General features: G+C 39.8%; 1 protein-coding gene across 1 annotated transcript in view; it reads left to right on the top strand.

Moving 5' to 3' along the window:
- The window catches only part of SATB2 (SATB homeobox 2), a 113779-nt gene that overhangs the window by 61564 nt on the left and 30397 nt on the right, over window positions 1–21818 (top strand). Inside the window, exons 8-9 of the mRNA XM_035136780.2 lie at window positions 14773–14985; window positions 19516–19671. Coding sequence (XP_034992671.1) covers window positions 14773–14985; window positions 19516–19671 — 369 coding nt within the window. The remainder of the gene's footprint in view (window positions 1–14772; window positions 14986–19515; window positions 19672–21818) is intronic.

Genomic DNA, 21818 nt, shown 5'->3' with positions numbered 1-21818 from the left:
TTGCTTTGTTTATGAGAACAATATTTATTGCCTCTTCTTTGTGGGCCACGTCCCATTGCAGTGCTGTACAAACTTTTTTGAAAGAGAGCCAGATTTTTTGAAGTGAAGGGCCGTGAGGGCCGTCCAAAGGGCCAACCGAGCTTTTTTTAGGTTGAAGTTGTTGAGGTTTTTTTTTAGGATTTTACCCCAGGAAATAAACTGCCACAGGGGCCGGATTAAACTGATCGGCAGGCCGGATTAGACGCCTGAAACGGACTTTGGACATGCCTGGCCTTACCTTGGCCAATAAAGTAAATGTGGCTGGAGAGGGTGCAGCATTGAGATGGGAAGAAGCCTATCTAGAGAGGCTGTTGCTGTTTGCCAGTACAGTGGTGCCTCACTAGACGAATTTAATTCGTTCCACGGGTCTATTCTTATAACGAAAAATTTGTCTAGCGAATCCCATAGGAATGCATTGAATATTTTTTTTAAAAAAATTGCCCATAGGAACGCATTAATTGAATTTCAATGCATTCCTATGGGAAACCGCGATTCGCTAGACGAATTTTTCGTAAAACGAATTTGTCTAGCAAGGCAACCTCTGCTAGAAAAATCCTTTCTTTAAGCGAAAATTTTGTCTTACGGGGCGTTTGTTAAGCGAGGCACCACTGTACTTCTGAGTGAAAGAAAGACAGTGGTGGCCCAACACCATGAAAACCAGTGGGTTAAAAGTGGGGTGTGGGAATGGCAGGTGACAGTGGAGTCAGCCAAGATGATGATGTTGAACTACAACTCCCATTAGACTCCAGCTAGCATGACCAGTGGTCAGGGATGATGTGATTTGGTTACTTCTGATGTAATAATATATACTTCTGTTCTAAGGCAATGTACATGAAACATGTCCCAGCCTTGCAGTGCACTATATAAATGCTGTTATTTCATGGTGAAATAGCAATCTTATTCCAAAATACTTTATCCCTGAATAAATTGTGTGTGTGTCCAACATTTATGTCTATATTTGTGTGTATGCATAAAAATGGCTGCAGTTCCAGGCAGTCATATAGAACAGCATATCTCAGCTCCATCCTTGCACCTTAGAGCATTGCAAGTGTAGGCCAGGAGTAGTAGCAAAGATGGCAATACTGTCTACTTTTAAGAATCTCCTGGAGGTCTGCTCCACACACAGTACAGACCAGTTGTCTGTTCTAGTGGATTAATGATTTTTTTGGCACTACCATGCTGAAAATGCCATGTTATGTGGGAACTAATTAACGTTCGCAGCATACTTTTATTACTTCCTTTCTGCTATTAAATTTATAAGATGGCTACAGCCAGCAGAAACATTCACTTTGAATCAAAATGACTGAATTTTTAAGGTTAGCCTTGAGGATATCAAATAAAAATTATAGTGGAATGCATGAGTATTTCCTTTTTAAAATGCTGCTTTTAATTTGGAAAAGGATTTCATCCCTCTGGGACTCTAACCTGTTTTGTTTGTATATGTATATGTATATGTATGCTCAGTATAATAAACATAGACAGTATTGACACAGTAACATATTTTGAACTTGAGGAAGAGGTCAACCGTAATATTGGCTTTGTAGTTTTTCTACTAGTGTTAATGAATAAAACACTATATTTTAGCAAATTTGTTAAATTTGTAATGATAGTACCCAAGCCTACAGTGAAACAAACAAAAGCTATTCCCAGGGTCAAAAGCTTCTGGGTGAAATTTATTTATTTACAGTACTGTATTCATTTTATATCCCATCCTGCCTCCCGAAGGACACCAGGCAAATTTCACTAGATAGTATGTGGAGTGTAGAATTGGAATTAGTGAAACAGTGAAATGTCAAATATTCAGAAGAGTGGTAAAATAAGCATTGCTACAATTTCCCCAAGAAAGTATGTATGCACTGTGCTGATCTATAATATTTAAAGTGGGTATCACTCTTCTTGCTACGTGACTGAACTCTGTAACTATTAAATACTCCACCAGCGCATTAACATTAAGTGTTCAGTGACAGCTCAACATTTTTGAATCTTATTTCAGGTATAACTTTGGTCCACTTACTTGAGTGCTGTTTCTCTTCCTTATTGTTTGGGTTCTTATTCCCTCTGTATTTATCTCATGAAATAACCTGAGGTGCAGGGGTTGACCTTTATTTGAGAGTTTACATGAGCTGGAAGGGCAATGACTTTCTAAATTTAGTTAATGAGCATGTGTATTATATATGCAAGGCCCCAGTTTCAATCATTGTTATTTCCAGATAAAAGCTTTCAGATGGCTGCCACTAACAAATTTGCTCACAGTGGGCTAGGTTCAGATGATCATTTCTCATCAGCCACTTTGATCCTCCCTTTGTGAAAATGAAAAATCGGGAAATCTTCCCAATAACTATGGTGAATGGCTTCAGAACAAGTCAGAATATGAAGCCATGCTTTGAAGTTGGCTTCATATCTTGGCTTGTTCTGAAGCTATTCAACATAATTTTTAAAAGCAAGGAACAATAGTTAATGCAGCCTTCCTAGTTTGTTCACTTGCTCAAAGGTGCTTTGTGTGCAGCCAAAAGCTTGTTCAGAGCTCTACTTCTTAAGCCAGTTTATTTATTTCATAAAATTTATATACCACTTGGCTGGGGGTGAGGGGTGGAAAGAGCCCCTCAAAGTGGTTTACAAAGAGAAGAGAGAAAAAAGAGCCAAAAGAATGATAACCTAAACAGCTGATATTTGTTTCAATGTGGGTAGCGTGCCTAGAAGATGGGAACTTGAGTTAACAGTATATCTGGCAGAGTAGCAGAGAACTCCATATATGACATATTCAGTTTGAGACCTTGATAGGCTGTTAGAATATGATGTTTGCAGATGCAGTATTAAACGGGATGAGAGGAATTGTGATAGAAATATGGGTTGGGGAATAAATATGGCCACTGGAGCCATGGGAATTAACAATCATATCTAGAGAGAAGGATGAAAAGTAAGGAGCAAAGGCTAATTTGCAAACTCACCCTACTTATATCTCTATCAAGTATATATTAAGTACTAAATTTTACCTTCAAAATACATATTTATTCATTTTTTTTAAAAAAAACCCTTTCAGTAAACTAGCTAATAGAATTTATTAATCCCTAAATGATAGGCTAGTATTTAATCCTTATATAGTGAGTGGTGTGTTGTACATTAACCTGCAATTAAGTCCAGCTTCATAAAATATGTACTGTGGGGCTTGTTTAATAGATAAACTATTCTCTAATTTATTTTAAAGTCCAATGACCTACATACTTGGAGGCTGAAAAACCCCTTTTACTAACATTATTTCTCCCTTGAGATCTTCCATCCAAGTAAATCTGTTAAATGAAGTAGAGGAAGCTTTGATCCAAACTAGGCTAAATCCATTGGAACAAATTGCTGACACACATGTGTATTGGGGAAAGGGAGAAATCTCAAAATGAATCTTGAAATGTGGTTAGATCTCACCCTAGATGCAGTGCAGGGACCTGTTATGTACCCTTTTGTCCATGGTGTTTCCCCCTTCCCCTTGATCACAGACAATATAAGGAGGCATGTAGCCAGTTTCTGGATACTTTGGTATTGTAACTATATCAGAAGGACCTGCCCATTTCCTCATGAACCTGCCCAAATACTAGACGACTGGAGAAAAGGTCATCACAGTTGTAGTACTCTAGAGAGGCTTGTTGGATGCCAAATCTCCTTTTTTTGGCATCTGGGGATGGCATTAAAAACAACAATGGCTCTGTTATACATTAGATCTGTTTTTAATGCTGCTGTTTTATCTTGCCCTGCTGCTTTTAGTAATATTCTCTACTGTTGGTATGCATTGATTCTTGTTCGTAAACTGTTCAGGGAGTTGTACAATGGGATTTTTTTTCTAAATAAGTCCACCGAGCATACAAACTAAATAGTTCTTTGTATTAATCTAATGCAAATTGCCTTGGGGGATCATTTGAAGGCAGAGTTTTAATTTTATGAATGAATGAATGAATGAATGAATGAATAAATAAATAAAATTTGGGGGGAGCTCTGCTCTCATTACTTATTAATGGAATTTCAGAGAACTGATAAAATTACTACTACTCAAAATTACTTTCTGTTGCTTCCCCATTTCAGCTTTCTATTGAACTCACTATGTTTTTCAACAGTGGTTGGATTTCTCAGCTCCAGGTGGCACTTAACATTTCCCACCTCAAAAGGCTATACTAATGCTGTGATGGAGACATGGAGACAGAGGAACAAGGTCCAGCCACTTTTGATTGACGGAATTTGTGTGGAGAGGGTAACAACATTTAGATTTCTAGGCAATTGAGTTACAGGAGGATCTGTCCTGGAGTGTTAATACAAGAGGGCTTGTGAAGAAGGCGCAGCAGAGACTGTATTTTTTTTGAGAATTTTAAGGAAAAACCATCTTCCACAAAAGCTGCTGCTTGCCTTCTATCACTGTGCCATACAGAGTGTGCTCACGTACGGTTTATGTGTGTGGTACGGAAGCTGTACTTCTCAGGATAGAGCAGGGCTGTGCAGAATTATTAAAACAGCAGAAAGCATTATTGGCTGCTCACTCTCCACCTTAGAACAAATCTACACCACCAGGTGCCATAGAAAAGCACTAGACATATCAAGAGATCCAACGCACCCTGGTCACCATTTCTTTGAGCTCCTGCCATCGGGACGGAGATATAGAACAATGCAGGCAAGAACGAGTCGTCTCAGGGACAGTTTCTTCTCTAGAGCGATTTTGGCCTTAAATGGAAAGCCTGGACTTTGAAGTCATCTTATTTTACTTGTTCTTTTGTATTATATTTACTGTTTTTAACTAGATTTTGTAATTTTGGATTATGCGGAATGCTTTGTCTGAGTGGATGTAGCAACCGAGTAATTTCGTTGTTCCCGCAAGGGGACAATGACAATAAAGATATCTTACCTTATCTAGGAACTGGGCTCACATTGCATCCGGAACAAAATGTTCCCTTAGTTTAATGAGCAGGGAAACCCCACACACTGTAAGTGATAAGTATCCTGAAATGCCCACCCAATTAAGAAACGTGTGTGTACAAGATAAGCTTTCCACCTCATGGCCAATGGCAGCACCCACTATGGGGAGGCAGCTGCTGCTGACAGCCCAGTATTGGGGGTGGGGGACTTGTTCTTAAGCAGGACTGACACTTGCTCCCCAGCTTGGATTTATCACATGGCAGCAGCAGTCAATGTTCTGTTGTGAGGAAATGGTACCCTGGACAGCTCCAGAGAAGGTTGAGGCTTCATGAGAGTGGAGCTCAAGTGTTGCTTCAGCAGGAGTCGGCCTCAGGCTGAGCCTTAAATAGGAGCTGCAGCTTTGTCTCAATAGCTAGATCACTGAGAGGAGCCTCTTCACATAAAGGGAGTGGCAGCTTGTTCTAGCAGTTGTTTACTCAATGTCAGAGGAGGACAGCATCACATACTTGGGCTGGAGGGGTACTGGCACCACAGGGTTTTCTTGCAGACATGAGTGTGTTTTTAGTTGTATCTGTTTAACCCCAAGCTGTGAGCTGTCTTGGGTCCTGCACAGGGAGAAACACAGGATATAAACAAATAAAGAAGTGATTCTGGTTGGCCAGGTGCCCTGTGGGCACTTTCCTCTCCCAATCTGAATCCCCAGCCTTATCCCCTGAAGAAAGGGAGTGTGAACTTAAGGTCATGATAGGCGGAAAGCTGCTATGTTGATGTTCCCTGGAGTGACATGATGTCGGTTTATTGTGGGAGTGTGTAAATATCATAATTATCCTTACTCCTACTTCCTTTATTTAAGCACTATAACATCTTGTTGTTACATTGTGAAATAATTGGGAGCCAGGAATCCTAGATGTCCTGGGTGATCTACCCAGAGATCTACCAGTAGGTCACAATTGGAGTGTGCCAGAAATGGCTATATCAGGTTAAAAAATGCTTGTTTAGAAAATCATCATACCACAAGTAAAATTTATGTGTGAGCGAATCCTTATAATGGATTACCAGGGATACTGGTAATTTATCAAGCCTCTATATATTTGTGTGTGAGAGTGTTTTTTTTAAAAGAGTGCCCTTTTTGTGAAATTGGGCCCGGTAGCCAGATTTGCTTAGCTAGTTGGATGATTAGACAATGCTGTAGGCTGGTTTCTGTTTGTGGGCTCTAAATCACTTGTTAGGTGCTCTTGTATGCCTATCATCTCTTTTCAAAAGAATCACAACAATGGCAGCAAAGAGAAGATTAGAAATATGAGGGCAAAGTATAAAATAACTGGAAGCAAGAAATATTGCAAAAAGAGATTTTTTAAAATATTGTGAATATATATATATATATTTCAAATGAAAGGTCACTTTCTATACATTTTCAGAATAAGAATGTATGAATATGAATCTCATGCTAAAGTTGAAGTGATATAGTGGATTCATACTGTATACAAAGGGAAGATGCCATTGGGCAAAACGGGCAAAAAGACTAGTGACTTGATCAGAAATGTCTTTTTTTTTTTTAGCTCATTGGAAGCCAAATATTATCTGACCTTTGTCTTGTCTGCTTGAAGAAGGGCAAGATAATATTTTATTTTTTTCTGTATTTTTTAGGGGTCTGAATCTGCTCTGTATGAACTCATGAGCAGAGGGGGAGGGGATCTGTGCCTTGTCAGAGTGGAGTAGAGCTCCCATGAGGTCTGACAGCGCAGATCAGAGACCACACAGCACATCTCATTGCACTTTGTGACTCAGGCATAAAACAACAAGACTGCATAAAGTGCATACAGTATTGTGCTTTACCACAGGAAATTTTGGGCTCATTCTCTAACTATAAGGAAAATGCAAGGATGGGGTGGATGAAGGGTATAGCTTTGCAGAAGCAAAACTCAGAGTGCATAAAAGAAACATCGGAGTGGGGACAAAAAAACCTCTTTTGTGACTGACACATCTTGTTTTCAATCAAAGGAAAAAATTTCCCATGGAATCACAGTGATTGGGGAGTGGGATAAATAAATATAAACAAAAGCACATGCAAGAAAGCAAATCTCTTTTTTTATTATAACCCCCCCTCCTCAACTAAAAATCAGTTTTAAAGCTGCATAGCAAAAAGTCTGTGGACCCGTGCGCAGTTTGCCAAGTTTGCTACACAGGGGCACCACTCTCTTGTCTGAAAATTTCAGACCAATTTCCCACAAAATACTAAGTGAGCTTAAGTGATTCTTTTTTTATATTCCCCCAACTGCAACAGCTGTTTTTGTAGGAAAACTACTGTGGCCATGCTTCTGAAATTTGGTAGGGTTCAAGCCTTCAGAAAGGGTGATTATTACTGCACCCCCCAAAAAATCTCTTTCCTCAAGGTAAAATTAAAAATACATATTTTCCTAAAATATTCAAGGGATTCAACATTGTGCTGTAATGAATGTCCCATCAGCTCAAGCACTTCAGCTTGCCAGGTCGAATGAGCCCCTTTTCTTCCCTGTCACACCCTGTTCTGGGGGTTCTCCGTACCTGCTGAACCAATTTGGAGGGTGTGCAGGGGGAGGAACGGCGGAGGAGCCCCATTGCACAACCTGAAGCTCTCATGCAGGACACGGGCTGATTGGACTCATTAGGTGAATCTTGTGAAAGGTGTCAGGTCCACTACCCTCTGGCTGTATTTGCCTGTAATTTGGTGGGCTTAATCCAATTTGGAGGGACTGCCATGCCTGCAAAGTCCATCCATTTCTAAATTTACAACCATTATTTTTATTCCCTGTAACAGTGATTGTTAGGAAACAGAGCTTTGTTTTTAACAAAGCTGCTTCAGACTCAAAACATGAATTGAATCAAACAGACTACAGAGTGGCTCGGAACAGATTGGACTGCTTCCTAAAGTGACAGATATAAACCCAGTTTGTAGCTGCTTTATACCTCTAGTACTTTTAAAAATAAAATAAAATAAAATAAAATATACACTATACAGTAGTTATTGTACAATATGTCTCTTAACATTAGTTACAAAAGCCATTTTCTGTAGCTAATTTTGCGCAATTTTCTGATTGCCTGGAACTTTTTTCATGCTGAGTTCTTTGTGGCACAAGGGTGGGTGGGAAGGGTGTATGAATTCCATAGGACTTATTCTCAGGAAATTGGAGATAGGATAGCAGCCTTTTAAGTTGTTAGAATTAAAAGACTACAAGTAGTAAAGGTAAAAGGTAACGGGTAAAGGACCCCTGGACAGTTAGGCCTTCTGAACATGGCCTTCTGCTTTCCCCCCAGCTCATAAATGTATTCTGGTTCTTGAAAGCAAATGTGTTGCAAGAATTTTGGATATCAAAATATGTTGCTTCCTTTGTGACATTGTTCAAAATGGCCTACTTTATTAAATACAATACTTAGCAGTTGCATGTGGTTTATTGTGCTCTTTCCTCACAATTCCCCTGAGTTCCACAAGCACACACTGCCCTTCCTAAAAAGAGATACTGTAATAAAAAGAGACTTTATTAAGCTAATGCAATAGCAGCATTTTCTTTGAGGAGTAAAACATTTCATTTTTAATAATAAAAATTGAATTCCCATCATTGCACACTGTATACATTTTATTCAAATCAGCCTGAATGCTGCCGTTCCAAGGCTAAGAAGAGATCTCCTGAGATATATATACGTTAAGCATTAGTTAAATTAGTTTTAAGATTCAGACTCAAACCAATATGTGATAATGAATTAAAGTTTAAAGTAATACCAGTATTGAAAATGAGGACATGTTGTGAGACATAATGGTCATAATAGTAACTCCATAACAGTTACAGAATTATCTATTTTATTATATAAGATCAGAGACTAGTCCTTTAAATATGGGTGTTGTGAAAATGGCAATGAGCTAGACACGAGTGCTTTCTATAGCTAAATGCTAAAAGGGACCCCTGACCATTAGGTCCAGTCACGGACGACTCTGGGGTTGGGGCGCTCATCTCGCTTTACTGGCCAAGGGAGCCAGTGTACAGCTTCCGGGTCATGTGGCCAGCATGACTAAGCCGCTTCTGGCGAACCAGAGCAGTGCACAGAAACGCCATTTACCTTCCCGCTGGAGCGGTACCTATTTATCTACTTGCACTTCATGCTTTCGAACTGCTAGGTTGGCAGGAGCAGGGACTGAGAAACGGGAACTCACCCCCATTGCGGGGATTCAAACCACTGACCTTCTGATCGGCAAGCCCTAGGCTCTGTGGTTTTAACCCACAGTGCCACCCACGTCCCTTAGTTAATGCTAGCAACATCTTAATTGTGTTGAATGTATTGAAATAGCTGAAACCCAGCATTTTTGTCGCATATCCAAACAGACCTGAAAACATAGAAATCCAAAATGGAAAATAAGAGAAATGATCTTACCGAATCCCCCCCTCCATGCACACTGAAATTTCAAATGGTGTTTCTTTATTTGATTCTAAATGATTTTTCAGTAAATCATCTTTGCATTTCCTGTTCACAAGACTAGGAATGTCTTATTTTTGAATGTAATTGAAGTTCTTATCCCTATTTTGATATTAGCCCTGGGACAGTACTGGGGGACTGCAGTTAGCTCTTCACATGTTACAGCAACACCATGAAAGTAGTGGTCAAAGGTCAGCATCCTAAATTATTTGGTGTCATCAGTAAACTTGGCCACCTTGTCGCTTGCCCCCCGCTCTAGATAATTTATGAGCAACTTGAAAATTACTCGTTCTAAATCAGATTCGTTTGAAACCTCACTGATTACATCACCCAGTTGCAAGAGCTGTCAGTTTATTCCTACTCTCTTCTTCTTGTCTTTTAACCAGCTACCAATCTATAAGGGGACTTCTAAGTTCCCATGACTTCTAAGTTCGCTCCTGCGTTTTTAGTGAGGGTCTGTGTCATAAGCTTTTTGAAAGGTCCAGTATACAATGTCTACCAGATCAATCCACATGACACTGTCAAAGAACACTAAACAATTAGTGAGACAGTACTTACTCCTGCAGAAGCCGTGTTGATTCTTTTTCAGCAAGCCTTATCCTTTTGTATGCATGACAATTTTATTGTTGTTACTTTCCACCAATTTCCCTGGAACAGACAGTTTTCTGTCTCCCTTCTCGATCCCTTTAAAAATTCATGGCATATTGGCTGCTTTTCAATCTTCAGGTACAGACTGATTTTAGGGACAAGTTGCATATTTTTATTCCAAAGGCCAGCAATTTCAAGTTCGAAGTGCTTCAAGAACTGTTGAGAGGTTACCAATTGGATCTCATGATTTGTTCATTTTTAATTTGTCAGTAAGACTTAAATCATTATCTCCTGTCACAGCTATTTGCCTCAGTTCTTCACATTCCCTTCTTGAAAATGTTGGTCTCCATGTGGTTGTGAGCAGCTGCTACAACAGTGATGTGGGATGAACCCATGGAAAATCAGCTCCCACAATTCTGCTGTAATGTGTAAATTTATGCCATTAATGGTTCGATTGTGAGAACATTCTGTGTAACAACTGAAAGTGATAATATAAACTTATTACCACTTTTGGTTGTTACAGATTGAACCTCACAATTGAACCATTAATGATTATTTTGAGGTTTTGTTAGCAGGAGCAACTACCGGTAAATTGTTTGTTGTGAATATGTTACATATTGTAAAATGTAAAACCCCAAATACCTGGCATTTTGAAGACTCATTGTAAAAGTTTAGAATTCCAGATTTAAAAAATACGCTTAAATTATAGACTATAATAATAGTTTAAAACAGGCATCCCCAAACTTCGGCCCTCCAGATGTTTTGGACTACAGTGGTACCTCGGTTTATGAACACAATTGGTTCCGGAAGTCTGTTCATAAACTGAAGCGTTCATAAACTGAAGCGAACTTTCCCATTGAAAGTAATGGAAAGTGGATTAATCTGTTCCAGACCGGTCCGCAGAGTACTTAAACTGAAGCGTTCATAAACTGAAGCATGGGTGTAATTGGTTCCGGAAGTCTGTTCATAAATTGAAGCGTTCATAAACTGAAGCGAACTTTCCCATTGAAAGTAATGGAAAATGAATTAATCCGTTCCAGATGGGTCCACAGTGTTCATAAACCGAAAATTCATAAACCGAGGTGTTCATAAACCGAGGTTCCACTGTACAATTCCCATCTTCCCCGACCACTGGTCCTGTTAACTAGGTATCATGGGAGTTGTAGGCCAAAACATCTGGAGGGCCGCAGTTTGGGGATGCCTGGTTTAAAATATATTTGAATTACAGCTGTTTTCTCTCTACTGTTTTTTAAAAGTTCTTTATTGATGGCATGTATAATTTTTGAAGAAAGCGCAGCAATTGGTACAGGTTTCAAATGTAACAAGCTGTTGTGACACCTAATGTTGACTGCACATCTTTGTTTATAAGCAAATCCTATATGTAGCACACTCTTTTTTTAAATTCCCTCACCCTCATTTTTAAAACACTTTTTAAAAAAACAGTCATGTTGAGGTTGGAAGGCGGTTCCTGTCCAGATAGCCATTTTATGAGTTGTCTCCCTGAGACCAGATAAATATTTGAGGGAAAAAATATGGTTACAGGTTTAGGTCTATACAGTAGAATTTGGGGCAGTGATCCTTTGCCCAGTTTTTTATGTCTGATGATCTTAAACTTGCATAACTGCATGCATAATGGGAGCTCTAGAGTTGCATGGCTATTACTGTATAATTTGCGCCCCCCCCCCCTTTTAAGGAAATGCTCTGTTGGTATGAGCTAATTTAGCCAATGGAATTTTATAGCAAATTACAAATGTTGTGGGTTTACTCCTCCTGCTTGTCCTCTGTAGCAGAAACATGCTTTGCAGAAATGAAAACAATCTCCAGCTATCTTCAGGCATTTCTCTAAAATAGCATCACTACAGTTTGTCTGGCTGGGCCAGTTCCCTTACCACACACCTGGTGTATATCACTTTAAAAATAAATTATGCCTCATTAAATTACAATTAAATGAAATCATGATCGTTTGTTTTTCTTGAAGGAAGATGCTTTGCATATTGAAAGCCTAATTTGTTGCAGGTGAGAAAAAGCTGAACAGATTATTTAGCATCACTTTATTCTTTTTTTTGTAATCCCGATTGTTGGTTAGTATTTGTATATACCATTTCAGAACTATATGAACATAAATGATAAGTGCTCTCATGATATTTTGTTTTACTGACTTCATTATCTATTTGCCATGGGTTATCAGCATAGTCTGTCAGTACAATCTATTTTCAACCTTGCAATGAAATAGATTTCATTTTTATGACATTAATTTTGCATGAAAAAAATACTGTAGTCACATTCAACTACATCCTAGTCTGAATCATCTTGGGGTTCTTCTGCATATCTCTCTTACTCTTGAAAATGTAACATGGGAAAGAGTTGAAAATAATAATAATAATAATAATAATAATAATAATAATAATAATAATGGGGAAATGCTTCTTCTGGTTCCACTGGATCCTTTAGGGAACATAGGCCAGCAGCCCTGACCTTTCCTCCAAACACCCCATTTCAGGTGCTTATGCTGGCTAGCTCTGGAAGTACCTCCCACTTGATTGAAGTGTATGACAAGCCTCTACAGCCACAGAACCTTCCTCCATCAACAGCTCCTCTCCACTGGCATAGCCAATGGAGCGGGACTCACTGTTCATCCTATGACACATGTATACACCAAAATTTGGAGGTTTGGATTGCTCCGTAAGCAAACCAATGTGCTAATAAATAATTAAGTTAAAATTTATTTGCCATTTTCTTAAGTACGAAACAAAGTGACCGAGACTAATAAAAATTGAGGGATTTCTGAATGCTCTGGGATTTCTGTTCTGACTCATCACCAGGATGGTTAACTAGGATACTACTCTTCTGCTGGGCTTCATACCTGTGTCCTGGCCTCCAAAATGCTGTGGGCTACTTAGCCCTCTAAGTCCAGAAAGGATGGGTGGGGGTATCATGCGCCTTAACTCTGTATGATGCTGACCTAGCTTGAGAAACATAGAAAAGCATAGTAAAGAAGAGGCTGCAGATATACTTTCTCTTTCCCTATTGGCTTTAAAATACAAAAAATGGTACATAAGCAGTCATTGTTGAAAATATTACTAGAAGAAAAGGGAAGGTGTTGAGGATGGGAGTAGATTGCCCATGGAAGGGAGGATGAGGAACATTAGGAAAGCAGTGATTGGGTGTCTCTTGTCTGATCAATTATTTGTAAAGCTACTGTAGTTTTTAACTAGGTACATTGTGACTTTCTAGGAAGAAACTTTTCATAATTTTGTAGTAAGCTGGTAATCATCTGTTCTCCTATGCAAAGACATAAAGCGTATGGCGGCGTATTGTTTCAAAGCAATATTTGAAATTACTTAGTGATCAGTATTATATCCCAATTATTGTCAGGATGCTGTCCGCCGCTCCCGGCTGGTTGCCCAGGAAAGTATAAAGACAAGGAACAGTTTCTTACCGTCCTTTTTATTTCAATCTTTACAGAGAGGCTATAGAATACAGCCTCTTGGATAATGGCATGGTCCCGAGTGAATACCCACCCCCTGTCTCTCCCATTTCCTTATTCGTCATTCTCATTGTCTCCTCTATGGGTGCTGCTACGTGCCCTCTGTCTTTGAGCTCTTTGCTCTCCTACTTTGAGGGCTTGCCAGGTTTGGGAGATGGAGGGTCTGGAGTACTTTCTATTGACAATGTGTCAGCTGGGTGTTTCTGGCTCTCCCATGATTTTCCCAGCTTTTCCTCTCATCTGCCTCTGAGATGTTACCTCCCTCAAACCCCTATTGTAAATCTATACAGTGGTACCTCTGGTTACGAACTTAATTTATTCCGTAGGTTCCATTCTTAACCTGAAACCGTTCTTAACCGGAGGTACCACTTTAGCTAATGGGGCCTCCTGCTGCCACCGCACCACTGGTGCACAATTTCTGTTCTCATCCTGGGGCAAAGTTCTTAACGCAAGGTACTACTTCCGGGTTAGCGGAGTCTGTAACCTGAAGTGTTTGTAACCCAAGGTGTTTGTAACCCAAGGTACCACTGTACTATATTCTTCTTCCTCTTGCCTGGAAGGGTCAGGATGGGGAGGGGGTCTCCACCATTTCTCCTCTGCCCAGTCCCTGACAACTGCTTAGGACCATCTTATGTTCTATGCCCTTGTTAGCTTTCTGCGGGCCTAACTACATGCTATACGAATAACTGAACCTCTGGCTTCTTTCATGTAAAAAAAAAGCTTGATGTATTTGATGAATATGGACATTGCCATATCTTGGCTTTCTAAATGAGGCAGCAAGCAATTTTCAAATTATTAATTTCTAAGATGAAGTATCTTGAGAATTTCTCATATTTGCAGCATTTTCTCCCATTAGAAAGAATTGACAGGTTTGCAGTGAATGAACTGTAACATCCAAACTCTGCCAAACATTTTTCTTCATAAGTCTCCTGTGCTGTTTAAATGTCTGAACTAAATTTACCAAACTTGGCAGATTCCTGAAGATGAACAGGGCTGCCAAGTGTTTCCAGCCTGAAGCAGTAAGAGTGAGAGCACTAATAGTTCTTAAAATAGTTGCAGGAGACACCTGGCTATAATGGTAGTTTTACATTGACCCACCTGCCTCTTTGGCACCTCTTTGTTCAGGTTGATCTTAACTATATGATAGAATCTGAACAGAAATGCTCCTAAATAAACCACAGTCCCAGGAAAACAAGGTTTGTTTCTACAAAACATTCCCTGTACTTCTAACATCTCATGAAGGGTCTCAGTATTGCAACCTGGCTGGTTACAATAAACACATTTTTAAAAAGACTTGGCCTTTTTTTAATTTTTTGAACCAGGGATTGCTATCAGAGATTCTGCGTAAAGAAGAAGACCCTAGAACAGCTTCCCAGTCCCTCCTGGTAAATCTGAGGGCAATGCAGAATTTCCTCAACCTGCCTGAGACAGAACGAGATCGTATATATCAGGATGAGAGAGAGAGGAGTATGAACCCCAATGTGAGCATGGTGTCTTCAGCTGCCAGCAGTCCAAGTTCCTCCAGAACCCCCCAGGTAAGGTGCAACCCTATTCTAATTGCTTTCACAATTGTCCCATTATCCAGAAACAGACGGGCAGGCATCATTTGAGATGACCTGTTAGGATTTTCCCATCTGGTATTCAGTGCACTTGAGTGCTTCTTGGAACCTTGATTTTTTTAGGGTTTGGAGTTGAGCTAACAGGATCGTGTTATCTTCTGGCAATACTTTGTAGACGAAACTAGTTAGTATTTAATGCTGCAAATATAAAGAATGAGCATTCAATGAACTACATGAAAGAATTCAAATACGGGGCAGGTTGTGCACATCAACTGTGATTGAAAGCATGACAACACTGAAGTGCATGTGGAGGCCCATGGAAATGAGGGTAACTCCAGTCTCTTCAGTGATAGAAAATGCTCCTCATACACTTCCCCCCTGTATGCCTGAAGGAGAACTAGGCAGTCACTGCATCCTCTGAACTGTGCTGTAGCCTGTGAGCATCATAGCTTTTCCATTAAGTGTCTATGATTTTACTCCATGATTGCCATACTGATTGGAATGTCATCCAGTTCTTCTTCTAACTAATGACAAGCCAGGATTTAAGCAGCCAGCAGAGGCCCTTTTTTGAGATATAATGAAGGATTTGTTGAGGTGATTGCAACCAGTTGGTAGCAAAATGCATTTAGAAAATACAGCTCATCCAGAACACAACAACTGTTTGCTGTGATTTGCCATAGCTTTTGAGAGCTTTCACTGGGCTTTAGCTGTTTCCTGGGCATAATTCAAAGTGAAGGTGCTTTAATACCCTAAATGGTTTGTGTCCAGGGTTCCTAAAGGACTGTGTACACTTACACGAACCTGACAATGTGCTGAGATCATCACCAGAGCTGAGGTCGAACAACTACCAGTAGGTCTTAATGCAGTAGTGTAGCTGGAGTGGGGGGGGCACCCCTGGTGGCACTTAACTTTGGGCGGCACCGGTGCATGCTAGAGCCCAAAGTGGTCCGCAAGTCTAGGCACCCCAGAATCTGGTGCAAAGCAGAGGGTGGCTGAGAAGGACTGGCCCAGGTTCCAGTGAATGTTATCTGCATCAGGGAAATAGATTCCATCAATATGCTTGTTGAAGGGATCAGACCTTTTCCTGTGGCCTCGTTGGCCTAATCTCCATGCTACATTGTGACCTCTCTCTCTGCTGGCTTCACAGCAAGAGTGGAAGCATTTTGTTTCCAACAGTCCCTCTGCCAGAGAAAAATCACCCCCCTCCTCAATTCACTGATGCCTTGAGATCCTTATAGTATCTAACAAGAACAAGTTTCACAACTTTCAGGATGGTTTACAATTAAAAGATTATATATGTTCTCAGTGCCTCCCTGCCTCCCACAATCTATGCCGGAGTGAGAGCCAGGTACTAAGACAAACTGTGAGTGAAGCCCATTCGCCCCTGTCCCTGGGGGGAATTTGCAAGGATAATTACCCTCAATCATCATCGTTTTTCCTTCGCCAACGATCTCCCGCTGTTGTGGGTGCTGCCTCCATTAAGGCAGAGTGAAACCGGAAGCCTAACTTCTGAGACCCTTCAATTGATATTGTTATAATGAGGCTATTATTGGATTGTAATTGAAAACTTATAAAAATTATTATATATGTGTGTGTGTGTTTATACAAACCAGTATAATTGCTAAAAAAGCAGAGTGATTCTTTTTTAAAACAATCAGTTGTGTGTGTATATAATTGTAATTGTGAAAGGCCTGTGGCAATAAACAATAAACAAAAAACATTTGCTTGTTGCTGGAATGCCCTAGGATTAGTTCCCAGGCTGCCCTCCTTGGCAGACCATGCCACAGAGAGGGTGCCACACCTGTATTAGCTCTTTCACCTTAACACTGAAAAAGAGGGCACCCTTGAAGGGTCTCAGAAGTTAATCTTAACATCTGAGAATGTTCATGTGCAAGTAAAGAGTAGATTGCATCCAAGGTAGCCAAGTGAAGGAGCTCCTCCTGCTTTATCTGGAGGAGTGTACTCTATATAGAAGATAGCTCACCCAGGAAAAATGTAATTTGTCAGCACTAGTAGTATGCCTTAACTGAAATAGGGGGAAATTCCTAAATTATAAAGTGCTATAAAATGCATATGTGATTTCTACCCAAGACTTGTCACTTAGAAGGGACATATTGATGCTAGGAGACTGCCTTCAAAAACAGCCAAAATGGGTAGACAAGAGAAAATGTATTACAAATTAAAGACAAATTTGTTCTGTGCCAAAGTTAATCCTATATACAAAATGCTGTTTCCATAGATACCAATCTGTGATATGATTTTGCAGTGTGGTGGGTAATCTGAGAATGTATCAAAAAATACAATAAATACTCCCATTGTATTCCCTGTTGTTTTAGTTGTTATCCTTAGTTTGTAGCTTTACATTGATAAACTATTATTTTGAGATGTGTCCTTAATATTACATGGCCAAACTAATCCAGTAAAAGAGTCCAGGGGTATTGAACATGAAAAGATTTGGATGCTGCTTTATTTATTCTGTGGTAGATTTATTTAGTTAATTCCTATATTCTACACATTTATTTAGTTCTGTCATTTTTCTGTTTGAAAAAATGGCAACAAAACTTCATGAAAAGAGCATTTAAAAATTAACAATTATAAAAATACAAATCAAAACTCGTAAAGAAACAAGAAAGTTAAGTAGCAGCCCCAGCAAACTCTTGTTTGCATACTGTGCCAGAATTTTTTTAAACACTAAGCTAAACCATGGCTTAGCACACACAAACTAATGTGCAGATTCTCTCAGAGTGAAGATCATGGCCACTGTGCTCTTTGCCCAGTCCTGCTGCTGATATCCTGACCAGCACTAAGCCATGTTTGCTATCATGTTGCAGCTGAATCTGTTCCCCAGACAAACGACATGCAACATATGAAGAAGACTAGGTTTACAGCTCATGTAATGTAATGCCAAACCAAACCATGGCGCAGTCCTGGGTAGCTGCAGTATTCACTCTGGGAACTCATTCAGGGCATGTGGAAAACTGGGTCGCAGTCTCTATGCCAGAAAGAGAAATAAATAAAACATATTTGTATTGTCTATTGAAAACTGAGCAGAGAATGGAAACCAGGCAGGCATCTTTCAGGAGTTAATCTTAGTGTCACAACAAAGAAGATTTGATCTGTATATCCACCCACTTTACTGCTGATGGTGGAATTACAATTATACTTCCAAAATTGCACGCAACTCCAAATTGAAGGAACACATATTGCATTTTTGTAGGCAATATAGGTCTACCTCTGTTGAGACCTTTCCCCTCTGCTTTGATCTTGCAGAGGAAGGAACTGCAGCTGAAAGGTGGACGAAGACCCAGAGGACTGGATAAAATCTGGCTGTGTACTACATGTGGGCTGAGGGGAGCACCTCTGGGTTAAACATACCCAGGCTGTTTTAAGGTGCCAGCCTGGGAGAAATGACATCACAGTCTTTTTCTATATACACGTTAGCTTAATTTAATGTTTCAGTTCCATAAAAAGCTTGCTAGATCAGTGTCCTAGATTGCTGCTGTGTGATAACTGCTGTTAGATAGAATAGCCTGTGCAATATAATCATTACTAGATACATAGGTTACTGGGCAGTTTCAGTGATGTACTTGTACTGTTGAAACTATCAGCCAGTCTGAACAAGTTTTCAGCTGGTTTCTGGTTTTGGGGTAATGACCTTTCCCCCTCCAATCCTAACCTCTACCGGTAGTTCTCTCTCTGATGGCTTAGTAAGTGGAAGTGCCAATATTCTCTGTTTATTGTCCTTCATTTGTCACAGAAGTTGATTGGAAGTCATTCAATTAAAAGGAGTGCACTGGAATATGCAGAACTGCAATATGAGTTTAGGAGACCAAGGGCAGCACACCACACATACTGTGAAGCTTGGTGTTATGAATTTTTGTTCATTCTCACTGATTTCCTAGGTGAAATTAGGTGACTATCTGGGCAGCATAATGATGGGAAACCATACATACTCAAATGACATACATATAGCTTTAATAAAGGATGAGAGAGACTTGAGGGAGTGCATTAAATTGAGTAATAATTTATTATTTAGAGACCTCTATGCATTTACTCATTTTTTCTGGAAGAATTGGCTCTTCCTCCAAGGTATGCAGTTTTATGGGGAGAAAAATCAAAAGTCCAAATACTCATGTATGTATTATATTGTATTTTCTGGCTAGCCCTATCAAGTGACTGTTTGGGATTTAATTCTTCTGTTTTGTAACCTTTCAGTTTTTCGGTATATGTGCTTCTGTGTGTGTTGAGTGCGAGAGAGAGAGAGCTCTGTGTGTGAAGAGAGGGGGGAAGGGAGGGAGAAGGAGAGAGGACTGTGAACGTCCTATAGGAATGCACTGCAATTATTTCCAATCACAATTAACCTGATTAGAATAATGGACAGGAAGTGTCCCTCTGTAGCTAATGCAGTTTGGCATCAGCTGACTGAAATCCTTTGATAATTTCTGCACAGATGGCTGGGCTGAAAGCAGCACTTTTTTAATTATTATTTTCATGGTCTCTCGGTAGGCCAAAACCTCGACTCCGACAACAGACCTCCCCATTAAGGTGGACGGAGCCAACATCAACATCACAGCTGCCATTTATGACGAGATCCAACAGGAGATGAAAAGGGCCAAGGTGTCTCAGGCTCTGTTTGCCAAAGTAGCTGCCAATAAAAGTCAGGTGAGTAGAGGGTTCTTTTTGAAAGAGCGGAGAAAGGTTCAAGGTTGAAATTGGACCCATCCCTCCCCCTATCATTAAAGTATATCTGTTGCAGCAGTAGTAACAACATTAATGATCCCTGGAGAATCCATTGCACTTTGTCTTTTTGCTCCTAAATAATTTCTTTCTGCCTCTTTAAAGTGAATGGATAGCAAAGACAAATCAAATTTTCTTCCTTTAACTGAAAAGTAAAAAACAGAAACGGCACCATAAACTGCTTCCCTGCCCTCCACCTGGTGCAGTAAATCAAGAACCCCTGAAATTATAGTGTTGTACACATTTAACAGATTTGATTCCTTAACAATTGTTTGATTCCTTACAATTGTCTTATGGGCAGCCAACAGAAACCCACAGATTGATTGATCACTGTACTGTATTCCTTGTAGTGTAAAAAAATATGAAATGAAACCATTATAAAATGTTGAAAGTAATTCTGTTACCATCATTCATAGAGATATTGAATTTATTCTCATGTGTTACATGGATTTGTATATGAGGAGGATCCAAATCTTTCTCATGTTCATTTTCTTCCTCCTCTTCTAAATCATCATGTCTCCTGTTGCACCACTTGTTTTCAGTGGAGCCTGTGGGCTAATGCTCACAGAAAAGGCAAGAGCCCAGGCACAATATGAAATACATAAAAGGAAAATGCCATGGAGCCCTACACTGTTAAATGAATAAAAATCTCATGTACCACATGGCAAAATATAATGAGACTGGAGCTGTTAAACGAATAAAGCTGTTAAAAGCATAATGCCACTTGGCACAACTACTGTGCATTTAACGGTTTTCCACTGTGTAATAAATGACATATGTGGTAAAAGTGCAGTAAATATAAAAACTGCACACAATTGATTTTGCAAACGTGCCCTTCGTCCTTGCCTGCATACAAATACCAAATACCAAAGATGTGTGTGCACTGCGGCCAAGGCTGGATAGTCCTTAATCAGGACCCTTTTTAGTACAAACCGAATTACCAGGCTCTTTCTGAGGTTTGGCTCCAAAATGCCTGAAAGCTTCCTGTCATTTTACACAGAAGAGTCTTGAAATAGAAAGACTGTGAGCCACCCAAAATAATTTGGGTGGCTCACTAGCTTCCGTCTGTGCCAATTCGAATGTAGAAATTCCAAAGGAGCCGGCCACCATCTACTCTCTAGAGCTAGAATGCATTAAACGTTCTTGCTGTGAGCTCATATAGAAACTCCAGAGAGGTTTTCTGGGAAAAAAAGAAAAAAGAAAAAGCAGGAAGGGTTTAAAATGTGTGAAAGTGACATTTGCTGTGGCTGTGCCTAGTAATACTTCATGCATAAGCATTTTTGAGCATGTGCTACTTTTGTTTCACAGGTCTAGTGGGTAGCACTGATTACTCTGTGATGCCTTAATATTAACAGTTATATTGAAGGTACTTGGACTTTCTGTTTACAGTAGGTATAGGAAATTTGTTCAGCCCTGGTAACCACATCAAAAAATATACTATGAGTTTGAAGTTGCTGTTTAGTATAATTTGCATATCATGTACATTTTCATGAACATTTTCAAACCATAGCTGGTTGCCATGGTGCCTTTATTGTACAACTTGAGTTCTGGGGAGGCTAAGACGGAGTTTGAGAACCAGTGGCACTTCCACTTTCTTATAGGGTCATCTTCAGCATCCATCTGTTAATATAAAGTTTGTAACAACCATACAGGTATATGGGTGAGAGAAATATTAATCTCTGGAAAATTGATAAGATCCAACATAACGCAGAAGCATGTCTAAAAGTACCTAGTAAGCCTCTAAATAAATTCCTACTGAGAGCCAGAACTCATAAGTACATAAGAACATAGCAGTTTGAAAGCATACCAGTCTGAGCAGATAAATAGGTACCACTGAGACGGGAAGGTAAATGGCGTTTCTGTGTGCTCTGGCACGGTATTCCATTGCACCAGAAGCAGTTTAGTCATGCTGGCCACATGGCCTGAAGCGAGATGAGCGCTGCACCCCATAGAGGCCTTAACTGGACTTAACCTTCCAGGAGTCCTTTACCTTCCAGGCGTCCTTTACCTTTACCTTACCTCGTATCTGAAGAAGTGTGCATGCACACGAAAGCTCATACCAAAATAAAAAC

The sequence above is a fragment of the Zootoca vivipara genome, chromosome 1, assembly GCF_963506605.1.
Source record: "Zootoca vivipara chromosome 1, rZooViv1.1, whole genome shotgun sequence".
Taxonomy (NCBI): domain Eukaryota; kingdom Metazoa; phylum Chordata; class Lepidosauria; order Squamata; family Lacertidae; genus Zootoca; species Zootoca vivipara.
The sequence above is the reverse complement of the archived record's forward strand: the minus strand, read 5'-3'. Positions and strand labels throughout refer to the sequence as shown.